Here is a 19,938-nt window from a genome sequence, read left to right as displayed (position 1 = left end):
TTTGATGAAAGGACAAGACTATCTCCATAGAAAATCCCAAGGAATCTACAAAAAAATTCCTAGAATAAGTGAGTTCAGCAAGGTTGCAGGTTACAAAACAAGTATGCCCAAATCAACCACATTTCTATATACTGGCAATGAACAGAACATTGAAATAAAAACTACAATGCCATTTATAATTACTCAAAAACTCAGATGTAAATCTAACAAAAAATTTAAGGAACTTAAATGCCAAAAACTATACAGTGCTGATGACAGAAATCAAAGATCTAAATAAATGGAGAGACATACCATGCTCATATATTGCAAGAATCTACATATTAAAGATGTCAATTTTCCCCAAATTGATAAAAAGGTTTACCGTAATTCCTATCAAAACTCCAACCAGACTTTTCATAGATAGATATAGGCAACGTTATTCTAAAACTTATATGCAAAGACAGATAAACCGGAAGAGTTAAAATAATTTTGAAAAGAAGAATAACATGGGAGAACTTGTTATACAGCTACACAGATTTAGTCAGTAATCAAAATCTCCCAACAAGAAAAGTCCCGGACCTAATGGCTTTGCTGTTGAATTCTACCAAACGTTTAAAGAAAAAACAAACAACTTAGACTTCATGAAACTTAAAAAATTTGTACATTAAGAGACACTACCCACAGAGTAAAAGGGAAATCCACAGAATGGGAGAAAACATTTGCAAATCATATATCTGATAAGGGATTAATATCCAAAATATAGACACAACTCTCACAATTAATTCACCAACAAAAAACCCAATTCAAAGACGGGCAAAAGACTTAAACATTTCTCCAGTGAAGATATACAAATGGCCAATAACCACATGAAAAGATACTCAACATCATTTACTAGAGAAATGAAAACCAAAACTACAATGATATACTACCTCACGCACATTAGGACAGCTACTATAAAAAAAACAAAAAACAAAACAAAACCAAAAACACCAAGGGACACCTGGCTGACTCAGTTGGTAGAGCATACGACTTGATCTCAGGGTCACAAGTTCAAGCCCTACATTGGGTGTAGAGCCTGCATAAGGAAAAAACAAAACAAACAAACAAACAACAACAACAACAACAACAAACCAGAATGGGAGTAGTTTGGGAAAGAGAGCAGAGTAGGAGGATCCTGAGCTCACCTCCTCCCATGGGCACATCAAGACAGGAGCTACATCTATGCGACTAATTCTGAAAACAACCTGCAGACTGACAGAATAGACCTTCCACAGTGAATTACAGAGAGAAAACCACATCAAAAGGGGCAGGAGGGGAGCTAAATGAGATGGAAATAAGCAATATGCCTGATGAAGAATTCAAAGTAATGGTCACGAAGATACTTTCTGGACTTGAGAAAACAGTGAGAATCTAAGTGAGACCATCAATGAAGATATAGAAAATATAAAAAAGAACCAGTCAGGGCTAAAGAATTCAGTAACTGAAATTTAAACATACACTTGGAGAAATCAACAGCAGATTAGAGGAAGCAGAAGAATGGATCAGCAACCTGGAAGACAGAGTAATGGAATGCAACCAAGCTGAACAGCAAAAACAACAGAGTAATAAAAAAATAAAAACAGGTTCAGCAAACTCTGTGACATCATCAAGCGTAGTAACATTCGCTGTACAGGGATCCCAGAAGGAGAAGACAGAGAGAAGAGGTCAGAAAACTTATTTGAAGAAATAATACCTGAAAACTTCCCTAATCTGTGGAAGGAAGCAGACATCCAGATCCAGAAATAAGAGAGCCCCCAATAAGAGGAACCCAAGAAGGTCCACACCAAGGCACACAATAATTTAAAAAGTAGTGATAAAGAGAGAATTTTAAAAACATCAGAAGAAAACAGTTTACATAAAGCTATCAGCTGACTTTTCAGCAGACACTTTGCAGGCCAGAAGTGAGTGGCATGAAATACTCAAACTCAATGTGCTGAAAGAAAAAATCCTGTGAACAACATACTCTACCCAGTAAGGTTATTATTCAGAATAGGAGCAATAAAGAGTTCCCCAAACATACAGAAGTTAAAGGACTTCATCACTAAACCAGCCTTACAAGAAATGTTAAAGGGAATTCTTTGGAAAGAAAAAAAAAGCCATAATCAGGAGTAAGAAAATTATGAAAGGAAAACAATTTCACAGGTAAATACAAACATATAATAAAAGCAGATTAATCACTTATAAAACCAGCATGGAGGTTAAAGCTCAAAAGCAGTAAAGAGAATTATAAGAATCAGTCAAGTGATTTGCAAAATAGAAGGATGTAAAATATGACATTGTATTCATAAAACGTGGGGGTGGGGAATAAAAATCTAGTGCTATTAGTATGGGCTCAAACTTAAGTGACCATCAACTTCATATAGACTGCTACACGCAAAACATGTTATAAAAGAACCTAATGGTAACCACAAATCAAAAACCTATAATAGAAAAAAATAGAGAAGAATCCAAACATAACACTAAAGAAAGCCATCAAACCACAAGGAAAAAGAGCAAGAGAAAAAGGAACAAAGAATGACAAAAACAATCATAAAGAAGTAACAAAATGGCAATGAGTACATGCCTATCAATAATTATTTTATTTATTTATTTATTTATTTATTTATTTATTTATTTTTTAACGTTTATTATTGAGAGACAGAGAGAGACAGAGCATGAGTATGGGAGGGGCAGAGAGAGGAGGAGACACAGAATCTGAAGCAGGCTCCAGGCTCTGAGTTGTCAGCACAGAGCCCAATGCGGGGCTCGAACTCACAAACTGCGAGATCATGACCTCAGCCAAAGTCGGACACTTAACTGACTGAGCCATCCAGGTGCCCCTGTTTTATTTTTTTAAAGTAAGCTCTATGTCCAACAGGGAGCTTGAACTCACAACCCTAAGATTAAGAGTTGCACGCTTTACTGACTGAGCCAGCCAAGAGCCCCTCGGTAATTACTTTAAATGTAAATGGACTAAACTTTCAAATCAAAAAACATAGGGCAACTGAATGGATAAAAAACAAGATCCATTTATATGCTGCCTACAAAAGACTCACTTCAGAGCTAAAGATACATGCAGACTGAAAGTAATAAGGGATGTAAAAACATTTGCCATGCAAATGGAAGTGTAAATGTTGTTACCTTAGCTTTCTTTTCATCGTACAAGACAGACTTTAACAAGAGACAAAAGGACAACAAGGGAATATAACAATTGCCAATACCTATACACAACATAGAAGTACCTAAATACATAAAGCAAATATTAACAGACATAAAGGGAAAAAGTTGACAGTAATACAAAAATAGTAAGAGACTTTAACACTCCACTTACATCCATGTAGAGATCATCCAGAGAGAAATCAACAAGGAAACAGTGGCTCTGAATGACACGTGGATCAGAGGGATCTAACAGACATATTTGGAACATTTGGCCCCAAGACAGTGGACTACACATTCTTTTCAAGTGCACATGGAACATTCCCCAGGACAGATGACATATTAGTCCACAAATCTCAATAAATTAAAATAACTGAAATCATATTATGCAGTTTTTCCAAACACAACAGTATGAAACTAACAATCAACTACAAGCAAAAATCTGAAAAAAAAAAAACAAAAAACAAATATATGGAGACTAAATAACATACTTAACAATGAATGGGTCAATCAAGTAATCAAAGAGGAAATCTCAAAATAGATGGAGACAAATGAAAATGAAACACAATTGTTCAAAATCTTTGGGATGCAGCAAAAGCTGTTCTAAGAGGGAAGATTATAGCAATATAGTCTTACATCAAGAAACCAGAAAAATCTCAAATAAATAACCTAACCTTACATCTGAAGAAACTAGGAAAAAAAAAAAAGCCCAAAGACAGTAAAAGGAAGGAAAAAATAAAGATTACAGCAGAAATAAGTGAAATAGAGACTGAAAAAAAAAAAAAACAAACAAAAAACAACAACCCAATAGAACAGATTAATGACACCAGGAGCTGGTTCTTTCAAAAGGTAAACAAAATTGATAAACCTTTAGCCAGACTCACCAAGAAAAAAGGGAAGACTCTAAATAAATAAAGCCAGAAATGAAGGAGAAAAAAACCACACAAAGGATTATAAGAGAATACTATGAAAAATTATATACCAACAAATGGGCAACCTACAAGAAATGGATAAATTCCTAGGAATATGTAACATTCTAAAACTGAATGAGAAAGAAGAAATAGAAAATTTGAACACTGATTACTTGCAATGAAATCGAATCAGTGATCAAAAACTCCCAAAAAAACAGAAGTCCAGGACCAGACAGCTTCACAGGTGAATTCTACCAAACATTTAAAGAAGAGTTAATGCCTATTCTCAAACAATTCCAAAAAATAGAACAGGAAGGAAAGCTTCCAAATTCATTCTATGAGGCCAGGATTACCCATATACCAAAACCAGATAAAGTCACTACCAAAAAACAAAAACAAAAACAAAAACAAAAACAAAAAAAAAAACAAAAAAAAAAAAAGAGAGAGAGAAAACTATAGGCAAATATGTCTGCAAAACATAGATATAAAAATCCTCAACAAAATATTAGCAAACCAAACCTAACAACACGTTAAAAAAATCATTCACCATGATCAAATGGGGTTTATTCCAGGGATGTAAGAGTGGCTCAATATCTGCAATCAACACTGATAAATCACATTAACAAGAGAAAGGATAAAAACTGTATGATAATTTCAGTAGAAGCAGAAAAAGCACTTGACCAAATACAACATCCATTCATTAGTAAAAACTCAACAAAATGTGTTTAGAGGGAACATATCTCAACATAATAAAGGCCATATACCCAAAACCCACAGCTATATTCAACAGTGAAAAACTGAGAGCTTTTCCTCTAACATTAGGAACAAGACAAGAGTATTCATTCTCACCACTTTTATTCAACATAGTATTGGGAGTCTTAGTCACAGCAAACAGAGAAGAAAAAGAAATAAAAAGCATCCAAAATAAGGAAGAAGTAAAACTGTCACTATTTGCAGATGACATGATACTATCAATAGGAAACCCTAAAGAGTCCACCAAAAAACTATGATAACTGATAAATGAACTCAGTAAAGTTTCAGGATACAAAATTAATATACAGAAAACTGTTGCTTTTCTACACACTAATAATGGAAGTAGCAGAAAGAAATGAAGAAAACAATCTCATTTACAATTACACCAGAAGTCATAAAATACCTAGGAATAAATTTAAACAAGGAGGCAAAAGACTCATACTCTGAAAACTATAAGATACTGATAAAAGTAACTGAAGATGACACAAACAAATGGAAAGATAGTCCAAGCTCATAGATTGGAAGAATTAATGTTGTTAAAATATTCATATTACCCAAAGCAACCTGCAGATTCAATGCAATCCCTATCAAAATACCAACATTTTTTAGAGAACTAGAACAAATAATATACTAAAATGTACTTATATGGAACCACGAAAGAGCTCTACTTGCCAAAGCAATCTTGAGAAAGCTGGAGGTATCACAATCCCAAATTTCAAGATATATTACAAAGCTGTAGTAATCAGAACAATATGGTACCAGTACAAAAAGTGACATAAAGATCAACTGGAACAGGACAGAGCTCCTAGAAATAAACCCATGCTTATATAGTCAGTTAATCTACAATAAAAGAAGCAAGTTCATACAATAGGGAAAAGACAGCCTCTCCAACAAATGGTGCTAGGAAACTGGACAGCTACATGCAAAATAATGAAACTGGGCCACTTTCTTACACCATACAGAAAAATAAGTTCAAAATGGATTGAAGACCTAAATTTAAGACCTGAAACTGTAAAACTCCTAGAAGAAAACATAGGCAATAATTTCTTTGAAATTGGCCACAGAAACATTTTTCTAGATATGTCCCCTCAGGCAAGGGAAACAAAAGGAAAATTAAACTTTTGGGACTACGCCAAAATAAAAATCTTGTGCAAAGCAAAGGAAATCATCAACAAAATGAAAAGGCAACCTACTGAATGTAAGAAGATACTTGCAAATAATATATCCGATAAGGGGTTAATATCCAAAGTACTACATAAAGAACTTATATACTTCAATACCATAAAAACAACAAGGCAATTAAAAATGGGACCTCAATAGACATTTTTCCAAGGAAGACATCCAGATGGCCAACAGACACATGAAAAGATGCTCAACATCCCTTATCATCAGAGAAATGCAAATCAAAACTACAATGAGATCATCACCTCACACCAGTCAGAATGGCTGAAATAAAAAATACAAGAAATAACAAGTGTTGACAAGATGTGGAGCAAAAGGAACCTTCCTGCACCTTTGGTGGGAATGCAAATTGGTGCAGCCACTGTGGAAAACAGTATGGAGGTTCCTCAAAAAATTAAAAATAGAGTTACCATATGATCCAGGAATTCTACTACTGGGTATTTTTTATCCAAAGAAAATGAAAACACTATGCACTCCTATGTTTAGTGCTGCATTATTTACAATAGCCAAGATATGAAAGCAGCCCAAGTGTCTACTGATAGATGGATAGAGATGTAATATACATATATATGACATCTTTTATATATATATATATATATATATATATATATATATATATATATATAATGTAATATTACTCAGCCAAAAAAAAGAATGAGATCTTGCCATTTGTAATGATATAGAAAGACCCTAGGGATTATAATGCCAAGTGAAACAAGTCACTCAGAGAAACACAAATACTACATGATTTCACTCATATGTGGAATTTAAGAAACAGAACAAAGGAACAGCTCCCTCCACCACCCCCAACCAAGAAAAAAAAAAAGAGAAAAGAAAGAAAAGAGAGACAATCCAAAAAACAGAGTTTTTTTTTTAATTTTTTTATTAGTTTTCTTTATTTTTGAGAGGCAGAGAGAGACAGAGCATGAGTGGGGGAGGGGCAGAGAGAGAGGGAGACACAGAATCTGAAACAGGGTCCAGGCTCTGAGCTGTCAGCACAGAGCCCGACGCGGGGCTTGAACTCACAGACCGTGAGATCATGACCTGAGCCGAAGTCAGACGCTAACCGACTGTGCCAGCCAGGTGCCCAAAACAGACTCTTAAATAAAGAGAACTAGGGGTGCCTGGGTGGCTCAGTCAGTCGAGTGTCTGACTTCAGCTCAGGTCATGATCTCGCAGTTCATGGGTTTGAGCTCCACACGGGGCTCTGTGCTGACAGCTCAGAGCCTGGAGCCTGCTTCGGGTTCTGTGTCTCCATCTCTCTCTGCCCCTCCCTCCCTCTCTCTTTCTCTCTCTCTCAAAAATAAATAAATGTAAAAAAATTTTTAAATAAATAAAGGGAACTAGTGGTTGCTAGATGGAGGTGGCTGGGAGGAGGGTTGGAAAAAAGGAGATCAAGAGTACACTTATCTTGATGAGCACTGAGTAATGTATAGAATTGTTTTCTTTTTAGTTTATTTATTTTGAGAGAGAGAGATAGCACACAAGTGGGGGAGAGGCAGAGAGAAAGGGAGAGAATCCCAAGCAGGCTCCCTGTATAGAATTATTTAATCATTATACTGTACACTTTTCAATAAAAAACATAAATATTGCATTCTCTGGTAAACTGTTTCCAGTTATTTGCTGCCTTTACTCTAAGATTACACATTCCTATGTGATGTGCATTCTTCCTGGTATGTTCTTCCCCTTACTGATGTTCGTTTTGGTCACACTACTTTGGTAAGTAGAAGTGACTAATGAATGCAACCTCTGAGAAGAAGCTTTAAAAGTTATAACAGCGTTTGGCCATCTCTTTGCCCTATGCCGAAAGTCTGGGATGTCCTAGGTAAGAGTCTCAGGATAAAGAGAACACAGAGCGGGGTCATAGCCAACCTTCAAAGGACATGCCTTTGTTTTTGTAAGTCAGAGACTTTGGGATTGCTTTTTCTACAGCATAACCTAGCAAAAACTGAGTAACACGGATTTAAAACCTACAAAAGTTCAGGATGCCTGGGTGGCTCAGCTGGTTAAGCGTCCAAATCTTGTTTTTGGCTCAGGTCATGATGTCATGGTGAGATCGAGACCCACATCTGTGCTAAGCGTGGAGCCTGCTTGGGATTCTCTCTCTCTGTCCCTCCCTGCTTGTGAATGCGCACTCTCTTCCACTCAAAACGAATAAACGTTAAAAAAAAAACCTACAAGAGCTCAATTTATTCCTATTTCTTTCTATTAGAGAGGAATAAGGAATGATTCCAAAAGTCCTCCCAAATCTTTACATACAAATGAAGCCTCATTTGCCTGTACAACTTCAACATAACAAGTTTCAACTTAAATTCTGCTTATAAATCCCAAATATTACTTATTTATAAATCATATATATGTGTTTATACATGACAAACACACTGAAATAGAAAATTTTAAATAATTGGGTAAAATCGAAATATATGGCATGAAAATATTTTTTAACAGTATGGAAACTTTTTATTCTGGCTGATTTGTGAACGAATATGTTTACTTAAAAAATAACACCGTAACACTTTGCATTCAACCATTCAAAGATCAGACTCCTGGATTCAGTTTATTTGGTTACTTGGTTTAAATGGATATCATAGCTAGAGAAGATAATTTACAAAGACATGGAGATCCAAAATGAATCAGCCCATCTTAGGCTGTGCTTACTAAATCCTGACACCATCAATTTCATTCACCGATTCTAAAATAAAGATGTAATAGTATTTGCTTTAATCAGTCAACATCTCACCTGCTCTCACTACATCAGCCTTTTAATGATTCTCCTTCCATCCATTTTTGCCCTCCTCTCTCCCTCCAATCATTCTCTAGTCAGCAGTCAGGATGATCTTTCTGAAATACAAATCTGATTGTGTCATTCCACTGCTTCAAACTTTTCAGTGGCTCCCTAATGCTCTTAAGAGAGAATTCAATGTATAATTTGGATAATACAAACTTACTCAAGACTTAGGTTCAAATCCCAACTTCCTATGCAATGTGGGCATCCTCACAAAGCTGCAGATTCCTCCTCAGAAAAATGGAGACACTACCTCTTAAAAGTTGTTATGGGGATTACATAATTCAATATAAAGAAGGCCCTAAGTCTTCCAAACAATGACACTGTTCCTTTCATGAGAGCAATGCTACTTCTATCAATGCTACTTCATGGCATTAGGTCCCTGAACTTCCCAAGGTGTCATTCTAAAATTCTTCTTCTTCTTCTTCTTCTTCTAATAATAATAATAATAATAATAATAATAATTCTAAGTCACTAATCAAATAAAGTAGTCACCAGATTTTCCTTAAATGATTTATCTTGGTTTCCCCCCACACTCTTATGAACATATCTTCATTTCATTTTGAAGGAAGCCACCTAACATTCAGACTACATTTACTACCAAATAAAACTTTAGGCTCCTAGTATGCAGCTATTAGTATGTGACACATACCAACAAACAATAACTGTGTAAACTATTGGTTAAAGAAGCCAGTACCTGCATGGCCATAGGTCCTTGGGGCATCTGAGAGCTGTAACTCATCCCTATCATGCCCTGCATATTAGGCTGCACGACAGAGACCATAGGAAATCCTTGTTGCTGCATTGGCATCAGTCCTGCTGAAAAACATAAGGGCATCATTAAAGTCAATATATTTTACAGTCTATTTTCCAAAAACTGTAAGTACATAAACAACTTGTTACTTGGGAAGCAGCACAGTTTAGTGGAAAAGCACAGGCCGTGAAGTGGGACAGACTTGAATATGAATTCCAACTCCATTAGTTAATTACTTAGCTATGAGATCTTAGGAAAGTTACAAAACTTCATCTGTAAAGCGAAGATAACAGAATTTTTGTGCATATTAAAAAAACTAATATATGACCTAATTGTGACATTTGGCCTTCAAGATGGGCTCCAGCAATCTCTGCCCTTTCGTATTCATACCTTTTGTAATTCCCTCCCTCATTGAATAGGGCTCACCAGTATAACCAATAGGGTATGGTGGAAATGACAGTGTGTAACTTCCAAGGCTAGTTCTTAAAAGCCAATGTATCTTCCTTCTTGCTCTGAGGAAAGCTACTGCCACATCATAAGAATATTCAAGGGGCGCCTGGGTGGCTCAGTTGGTTGAGCGTCCGACTTCGGCTCGGGTCATGATCTCGCAGTTGACGAGTTCGAGCCCCATGTCGGGCTCTGTGCTGACAGCTCAGAGCCTGGAGGCTGCTTCTGACTCTGTGTCTCCCTCTCTCTCTGCCTCTCCCCCGCTCATGCTCTGTCTCAAAAATAAAGATAAACATTAAAAAAAAAAAAAAAAAAAAAAAAAGAATACTCAAGCAGTCCTACAGAGAATCCATGTGGCATGGAACTGAAACCTCTTACCAAAAGGCAGCACAATTTGTCATCCGTGAGAGTGAGCCATCTTGGAAACAGACGACCCAGCCCTAACAAACCTTAAGATGCCCACAGCCCTAGTTGACATCTTTACTGCAATCTCTCTGGCCCTGAGCCAAAACCACCCAAGTGAAGCCATTTCCAGATACCTGATCTGCAGACACAGTGTCAAATAATAAAATGGATTTTTAAAAAAAAAGTTTTGGGGTATTTTTTACACAGCAGCATATAACTAATACAATAACACATATACTAAATAGCATGAACTCTGGATGCCAACTAGAAATGTCACTTGGTACCTCTGGGACTTTGAGTAACTTGCTTAACTTCTATGCCTCGGTTTCTCATCTGTATAACTGTTTAATACCTAATATGCTTGAAGGAATGATCTTCCTCTTGTCTTTCCTTATGTGAATAGTTAATATAACATTTACCACAAATAGCCATCAGCATGACAATTAAATGATGCAATGGCAGGAAAATGACCATGAGGATAGTATCTCCCAAATTTTTTCAATTCAGTATTCCCAAGAGGGGAGGAGACTGAAGAAACATCTCTTTGGGAATTTAATAAATACTAAGTGCCTACTATATTTTAGGCACAGTTCTAGAGAGCTGGTATTCAACTGTGAATAAAATAAAATCCCAGGGTGCCTGAGTGGTTCAGTTAGTTAAGCATCTGGCTCTTGATTTCAGCTCAGGTCATGATCTTATGGTTCATGAAATTGAGCCCCATGTCAGGCTCTGAGCTCACAATGCGGAGCCTGCTTGGGATTTTCTCTCTCTCTCTCTCTCTCTTTCTTGAAATAAACAGATAAACTTAAAAAACAAAACTCCCTACCCGTGCTGAACACAAATTTCAATCCAATTTTGCATTTTATTACATCTATGTTGGTTCTAACTAGTTAAAAACAAATTAAAGGTCTGAGAAAGTAACCATGCTTATCTTGTGGGTTCTATGTACCTTAAAGGTTACTTATTCACAGTTTAATTTTAGAAGCATGAACATCCACATTTGTAAGTAACAGAAGTATTGGCATTCACTTATTCATTCAATCATTTATTCAAATATTTGAGGGCCTACTCCTTGTCAGGCATCATTCTAGGGACATGGCAGTGAACAAGTTCCAAGAGGTTCTTACCCTCATGGAACTTACATGTTTTCCCTTTTGCCTCTTTGGACCTACAGTCTTATTCATTTGAATTATTGTTATTTAATTCTTGAATGGGTAATTTAGGTATTTGGTACAACGTTTAAAAGCATAAAAGTATGCACAGTGAAAACTCTTGTCTCTCTCGTCTCCTGTTCACCTACTCATGATCTTTTGGCGACTCTTCCTGTCAGCTTCTCGTATATGCTTTGAGAAACAATCCATGCATAATTTAAAGTCTTCTAATGACTGAAAAGTCTACTCTAACATACTTCATAAAAAGAAAAAAATCTCAAAACAATTCCAAAAGAAAAAATATCAGGCAATCTTTGGGGCTCTCTTCTTGCTTTACATACAGAGTCTTACTTTAAAGTTTATAAAAATGCAAAATCTTGAGCCATGAAAATGAATAACTGTAATGCTTTCCTAAAGAACAAAAGATCTCAAACTATTCTATCCAAATCTGGGACATATCTAATTACAGATAGCTTAAATAATGCATAAATGTGAGCACAATGAAAGGAATACAACTGACTCCTGGAAAAATTTACCTGAAACTCAACCTCCATCACTGATTACAAGTGGAGACAAAGTCAGTATGAGCCACTGACCACCTGCTACTGAGCCACTCGTTATCCTTCATCTCTATTGGTGATCTGGGAGTGTCTGTTTCTCCAGCAATTCTACCATAAGCAATCAACATTGGCTTTGTGAGAAGGGCCAGCTTTCAGAAGCAGACTGGTATGTGTAGGGGGTACAGTGAAGAGGGTGTGAGCAGAGACAAGAGAAGGGCAGACATATTCTTTCTTTGACACTGTGTCCCAGTCGCACAGTACCATGAGTCAAGATTAGATCAGTTCACTATGGTTTCCCTGAAGACACAGCTAGAACTGACTTTGGTGGGGCCTTGTCTGAAACAGAGAGAAGGAATATACCCACTAAAGAAATTGAAGAGAATAAAACTGAGACTTAAAATAATTTATACTGAATCAGAATATGTGATCTCTTATATACATAAGACCAAATTCATACAGAGAAAACACGGTAGTATCAAACAATTAAAGAGGTTCTTTCATCCACTCAACAAACATCCACAGAGCCCCTATAATTTTCTGTCAGCATACCGGGTGCTGTAGATACCGACTAGCATAAGGCAGACATAGCCTCTGCCCTATGGAGCTAGCAATCTAGAATTACACAATTTTTGAGAAATTTCAAGCATAGCTGGCATACGGGTTCAAGACTATAGGAAAATTTTACTCTATTTCGCAGCAATAGGACTTCTTTATCCAATTAGTTCCCAAGTTCAGAAACATAACAGTGAAAAATAAAAAGTTTAAAATTTCAGCTTTCACATACCTTGTGGGGGTCTTATTCCACCTGCAACCGGAAACATGAAGCTAAAAACAGAAGAAAAACATATCAGGATCTTCTATGTGCAAAGATTTCAAACAAAACATGTAATTCTTTATATACACAAAAGAATTGTGGACAGGGTCCTGCCATTTGTTCTGTAGTACGATACTGAACTACCCGATATCAACACAGATCGAACATCCACAGGATGCATGACGGCAGGCATGTCAGTGCAGGGAGAAAAGTTGTGAACTAGAAAACAAGACGTTGAAACTAGTCCTGGTCTGTCACTATGTGACTTCCTTGGATTTCAATTTCTCCATCCATAAATTGAGAAGGTTGGATTATATTCAATTTGGCGAACGTTTACTGAGTAACTACTACATGAGGGAACTGAATTAGTGCACAGTCTTGTTGAAGACACGCACGCAAGCTACTAACTGCAGCATCAAATAAAGTGTGCTAAGTGCTATGAGAGGCCCCAAATACTAATAGAGATGAAAAGAAAAAGATTAATTTGATGGGTTATATCTCGGGGACTTTTGTGAAGTTATCTTTTAAACTGAACCTTGAAGAGAGTCATACTATATAATTTGAGCAAAAGCTCTGAGGCCAGAGCTTTGTGTTTAGAGATTTAGGATTGAATATAAGATACAGGATTAGAGAGGCAAGCAGACAGTAGAGGACCTTTAAGCTGTTTGATTTTACTTTGAATATTGTATGAAGTCAGAGATTATTAATTGTGGTACAACACACATGACAAAATTTTACCATTTTAACCATTTTTAAGTGTATAGTGTGTACCATTAAGTACACTCACAATGTTGTACGACCATCACCATGATCCATTTCAAGAATGTTTTCATTATCCCTAACAAAGACTATACCAATTAAACAAGAACTCGCGATCACTCCCTCCCCCAACCCCTGGTAGCTACCACTTTTTGTTTCTATGAATTTGCTATTCTAGCTACTTCACACTAAGTGAAATCATATGATACTTTTATACTTCATAGCTAGCTTATTTCACTTAGCATAATGTTTTCAAGGTTCATCCATGTTGTAGCAGGTATTAGCATTTCATTCCTTTTTAGGGCTGAATAACAAATACTCCATTGTGTGTACATACCACCTTTTGCTTATCCATTCATCTGCTGATGGACACTTGGGTTGTTTCCACCTTTCAGCTGTTGTAAATAATGCTATGAACATTAGTATACAAGTATCTGTGTAAGTCCCTCTTTCAATTATTTTGGGCATATACCTAGGAGTAGAATTGCTGGGTCATATAGTAATTCTGTGTTTATTCTCTGAGAAACTGCCAAACTGTTTTCCACAACAGCTGCTCCATTTTACATTCTCATCAGCAATGCATGGGGTTCCAATTTCTCCACATCCTCACCAACACTAGTTACTTTGTTTTTGTTTGTTTGATAATGGTTATGCTAAGGGGTATGAAGTATTACCTCATGATTTGGATCTGCATTTCCCTGATGTGAGAGGTTCTAAGCAGGAGAGTGAAATGATCAGAAATGTAGTTTATGTTTTTCTAGAAACACGGTAAGACAGAGCTTTGAAGCAAAAAGAATCAGCAAAGAAACTAGCACAATAATGTTTTTTTTTAAGTTTACTCTGGGAGAACCTATTTATTTTGAGAGAATGTACACGTGAGCAGGGGAGGAGCAGAGAGAGAGGGAGAGAGAGAATCCCAAGCAGGTTCCATGCTGTCAGTGCAGAGCCCAGAGTGGGGCTCAATCTCACAGACCATGGGATTATGCATGACCTGTGAGACCAAGAGTCGCTCGCTCAACCAACTGAGCCACCCAGGCACCCTCTACCACAATAATCTTAATAAGAGATGAAAAGAGCTATAACCAGAATAGTGATACTGGAAAAGAGGCGGTGAATGAAAGCTATTCAAAAGGAAGAATGAAGAGGACCTGGCAATTGGCAGAATGGGGAAAAGCAGTGAAGCAGCAGAAAGAGCTGAAGACATTGCTGAGATTCTGAGCCTGAGCAAATGGCAAGGATGGTAATACTGTTTCCTAAAAGAAGGAACCCTTGAGTAGGTTTGGGGGGAAGGGCAGTAGATGTGCATCCCTGAGGAGCGATCTAGCAGGCAATCAGAAAAGTAACTCAAGCTCAGGAGAAGAGTCCAGATCAATCTAGCTAGGCTCTTTTAACATTTATTTATTTGAGAGAGAGAGAGAGAGAGAGAGAGAGAGAGAGAGACAGAACATGAGCAGGGGAGGGGTAGAGAGAAAGGGAGACACTCAATCTGAAGCAGGCTCCAGGTTCTGAGCTGTCAGTACAGAGCCCAACGCAGGGCGGGGCTTGCACCCACGGACCTCGAGATCATGACCTGAGCTGAAGTCCGACGCTTAACAGACTGAGCCACCCAGGGGCCCATGGCTAGGCTCTTTTAAATAAAGGTTAAAAAAAAAAAAAAAAAGCTCTGGTTGTGAATGAAATAGCCAAGGGAATGTGATATAGGGAGACGACAACAACGAGCAACTTGGAGAATTCTTATGGTGAAACTGAGTAGAGAATGGTCATTGAGAACCAAGGGACTTGGTTATAACTGCAAGTTATAACGAAAGAAGAACCATATTTCAGGAAGAAGGAAGTAGTCACCAATATTTAATGCTGTAGAAAAGCTGATCAGAATGAGGATTAACAAAAAAAGATCACTGCTTCCAAAAATGCCGATCTTTTGAGTAAACAGTTTTAAGAGGAGGAGAAACTCTTGGACCTGTAGGGAGAAAGGTTTAGGATACAAAAGATATGCTTAGACACAGCCTGGCAGCAAAAGGGATCTGCTTTGAAAAGGAAGAGGGACTTCTTTCTTTGAGAATGGAGGGAAAGAAAATGGAACAATTCAAGGAAGAAAACGTCTGAGTGGGAAAGATTCTTAATCTGGGAGTCAAGGATCCGAAGGGGGTTTCAGGCAATCTTTAGAATCTAGTGAAAGCTAGAAATTATTTGCCAAATTTATGTGTCCTTGCATTTTTCTAGTGTGTAATACCCCCCCTTCCCAGGAAAAAGGCTAAAAACCAAACTTTACAGTCTTTTGGCTCTAACATATTTTTAATTAAAAAAAAAAAGTTGTCAGGTGGTTTACCAAGTTCTAGTTGGACATCTATCTGACTATATGTTATTTATAGCTTTGAAGAGGATCTGAACTGTTAGCAAATTCTACTGCTGACAAGCAAACCTGCACCCAAAGAGAGGACTTTTCTGTACTGCACACAAGATGTATTAGCTAAGTAATTTGTTAACTGGATAGAATGTTTAAACTGCAAGTTGAAATTCAGTAGTATCGTTGTTTTTTTTTTTAAGGTACTCACATACACTAAGATTTATAAACTTAGAAACAATGCATTTAGATAATCAACTTGTCAAGACTTTTCCAAATCTTAAAGATTTACAACTACCAGTATGTCTTAGTGGCTAAGTAAAAACTGGAAACTGAAGTTACATTTTTTCCAGTTCAGCCATAAATTAACTGTAAAGCTCCATGCAAACCCCTTCACCACCCTGTCCTGTTTCCCCTCTGTCAAATGAGGACACAGAACTGCAAGTCTGCCAAGGTCCCAACTAAGACAATCAAATAGACAAGAATAAATGTACACACATAAAGGTTACCTTGAAAACACAAACAAAAACTGAATGAAGAACATTACTGACAAACATGATTTGCTCCAGTAATTATTTAGCAACCCAAACTCCTTAGTGACCTATGTACCATTCGTATGATTCTCTGGAATGTTTAGACTAACAGCAACGTGCTTCAAGAGTGGTTGGACAAGCAGCTAAGACACTGATAAGAAAGCATAAGTTTGGCAAAAAAAAAAAAAAAGCCAAAACCAACCAAACAAAAGCCCCCCAAAACTGGGCAGCAAGATGACCAACAATTTATTTTCAAAGGTAAAACCCACTATTTTTACTGATAGCCTAGCACGAAAGCAGAACTGATGTCTACTTGCCACATGCGTACCTCACTCATTCCCCCTTTCAGTTACCTTTGCTACTAACCTGCACTTCTCAGGCATGGACTCCAGCAACACTTCCTCAAGGATCTCCCTACCTCCAGACTCTACAAGATACAGCTCATATAGCAGAGGTGAGGCGCATCTTCCTAAAGGACCATTTGATAAGGCTATTCCTGGGGTTAAAACTATGTAATGATTCCCCCTTATATGGAATTTCCTTAGTTTATATCCAAGGCCCCCTCCTGTTTCAGCACAATTTTTTTTCAGTTTTATCTCATAAATCTCATCTCCCACTTAGTGTCACAATCCATCTGGCCTATGTGCTATTCCCCTTGCGTTCAGTAGGCCTTCACATCTCCTATGACAATCCCTTGACCACTTCCTCTTCCTCCAACTGAGGCCCAGATAAAACAGTCCTTTGCTTTCAATGTGTCTTGAATCCACAAATATTTATAGAATGTTTTCTTTTTAAAAAAAATTTTTTTTAATGCTTATTTTTGAGAGAGACAGAGACAGAGCATGAACGGGGAAGGGTCAGAGAGAGGGAGACACAGAATCCGAAGCAGGCTCCAGGCTGTCAGCACAGAGCCCGACACCAGGCTCGAACTCACGGACCATGAGATCATGACCTGAGCCAGAGTCGGACGCTTAACCGACTGAGCCACCCAGGCGCCCCTAGAATGTTTTCTATGTTAGAATGTGCCAGAAGCAGTGGAAGAGAAAGTGGAAGAGAAAAAGATGAGGAAGCCCTTAAGGAGTTTATAAAAGAGCAGGAAAAAAATAGACAAATGATAATATCCCAGAAGGATACAGACTAATCAAGATCTTTCAACAATTTTTTCTCTGTTGTAGTTGTCTTAAAAAAATTTTTTTTCTACTTCACATCTCTTGGGTAAATTTTGCCCTTTTTATGTAACTCTACCATTTATTTTAAAGTAGCCCAATCAGGATACCTATCAAAAGTAGGCTAACATTAATAAAGCTGGAAAATGCCACTGCTTTTTGTTTAGTCTCTCAGAATAGAAACAAGGATCTAAGAAAAATGGTACCTTACAGCTTCTGGATTTTCTCCACTAAAAGCTAAGAAACGATGCCTGGCTCTTCCCTTAGAAATATACTTAGGCTACCATAATGTTAAAAACAATACTATCCTTTCTTTATTCAGCATACAGCTTTTCAGCCCCAGAAAGTTTCCAATACATGTAACGCTCACCACACATTTTTCGAGGCAAGGATCATTTCAACTCCTTTTCCTTCTCATATATATCCTCTAGTTTTAGAAGGCAGATGTTACTCTAAACAAATTTTATAGATGAAAGAAATTTTAAAATCAATCATTCTAACTTCTATCACAACTCAGGCCACACTTATTTTTGAAAATGTGTGTTCATGGACTGGTGACATTAAAATACTGTAAACTAAGGAGAATGATCCACTCAACTTTCTGCACCTAAGGTCTTCCCCACCCACCCAAAACAGAAACGAAACCAAACAACCAAAAGAAAACCCCTGGGCCTAAAATACCAAATTCTTTTAAGTCTATATTTTTCCCAGAACTTCGTGGTATGATTAATCATATACCTGATCAAATTAATGCCACTTGAGAACATTTTAGAAACTGTTATCACATATAGAAAAGACATTATTACACATGTGTCTTCTGCAGCCAAAACCTGACTTATATCAAGTATTCTTAAAAGACTGCGATGAAACAGCGTAAATTAGAAAAACAGTTTTAAATCTAAAGTGAAAGATGTGTAGAGGAAACGGAAAATGGGGCTGCACACAGGTGGTTTATTCAACAGCCACCGCCTTTTTTTCCTAGCCTATATATAAACACCTGCAGGAGGTGATAATTTTAAAGACTACACTTCAGTAGTGTTTGTGACTCCAAAATTAAAACACTGCCTATCAAAAAACTAACACTTTGTTTTCCAAAAATAATTTAGGATGCTGAAGATAAAGCGCTAATTTTATCTTCAAATGTGTATGCACTATGTGTTGGCTAACAAAACAAACTCAGCCTAGGTCATTATACAAGTGGGGTGAAAACTTCCCAGAACAAAATTATTTCCTTCAGTGATGAACTTGTCAAGTTGCAAACGTTCTTCTCCTTTATCATTCTGGACATGAGAACCACAGGCAATTACTTCTATGGCAGAGGGCAGATTTGTTTAAGGTCTAAGAAAAAGCCTGGAAGCTTTGATTTAATAACTGCGTAACTGCTGTTTAATAGTGATTTGATTTTAATAAGGAGACAAGACTTAAGAGTTACGTCTACACGAGCCCATTCAAACGTCTTCAGATTTTCCTGCTGTTTGTCGTGTGTTAAGGAGATAAAAAGGACAGAACATTCTAAAGGGGGGGGGGGGGAGACGAATAGTACACACACACCTCTTGCAAACAGCTATTCAGCTGTGCGACCAGATCTTTCCCTTTGTGACCAGAGCCTTCCCGACTCTATCCCTGCTCAAGCCCGGCAAGCCCTGGGAAAGGGAAGTCTGGTCGCTCGGAGCGAGGCGTCGGGGTTGCTGCTCTCCCCAGCCTGGCTGGGCGCCAGCTCAGCGAAGCGGACCCTCACCTCCTGCTCCTCCTCCTCTTCTCCTCCCCGCACTGGGACGCTCTCGCTCACTGCTCGGCCCCAGCACCAGTGCCCCTGAGCCTGGGAAACAGGACACGGATGTCGGGCTCCTCCACCCACTCGGCCTAGGTCCCCGGGGGACCCCTTTCTCCCATAGCCCAGTGCCAAAGGAAAAAGGGGTCGAAGCGGGCGAAAACCGTCATAACCTCCAAACAGTCCTCGCCCCAGCGGAGCCAGCCGTGGGACCGGACTCGGCTCTTCACACCCACCTGCCTGCCCCGGCGGCCCCTGCGCCGGCTCCCGCGGCTCCGCCGCCCCCAGCTCCCGTTCCCGGCCGCAGCGCCATCTTTCTCCGGGCCCGCCGTCGCCACCTTACAAGCAGCTGTCAGCTGAAGACAGCCACTTCCGGGGCAAAAGCCAGCCCCACCAAGCCGCGAACTCGGCGACGAGGCGGGGCCTGCGCCCACGTGATCCCCCGCGCCC

General features: G+C 38.2%; 1 protein-coding gene across 31 annotated transcripts in view; it reads right to left on the bottom strand.

The window, feature by feature from the left end:
• The window catches only part of SYNRG (synergin gamma), an 87,875-nt gene extending 67,958 nt beyond the window's left edge, over window positions 1-19,917 (bottom strand). For 10 of the 31 annotated variants that reach the window (XM_045490561.1, XM_045490568.1, XM_045490569.1 and 7 more), the window contains exons 1-3: window positions 19,725-19,885; window positions 12,886-12,926; window positions 9,482-9,603 (exon numbers count right to left, since the gene is read on the bottom strand). In XM_045490561.1, coding sequence (XP_045346517.1) covers window positions 9,482-9,603; window positions 12,886-12,926; window positions 19,725-19,801 — 240 coding nt within the window. In that variant the 5' untranslated portion in view covers window positions 19,802-19,885. Of the gene's footprint in view, window positions 1-9,481; window positions 9,604-12,885; window positions 12,927-19,724 lie in introns of all 31 variants that reach the window. The other 21 variants (XM_045490564.1, XM_045490574.1, XM_045490576.1 and 18 more) reach the window with 8 other exon arrangements.
• Window positions 19,918-19,938: the final 21 nt, after the last annotated feature.

Source organism: Leopardus geoffroyi, chromosome E1 (genome assembly GCF_018350155.1).
Source record: "Leopardus geoffroyi isolate Oge1 chromosome E1, O.geoffroyi_Oge1_pat1.0, whole genome shotgun sequence".
In the NCBI taxonomy this organism is placed as follows: Eukaryota; Metazoa; Chordata; class Mammalia; order Carnivora; family Felidae; genus Leopardus; species Leopardus geoffroyi.
The sequence above is the reverse complement of the archived record's forward strand: the minus strand, read 5'-3'. Positions and strand labels throughout refer to the sequence as shown.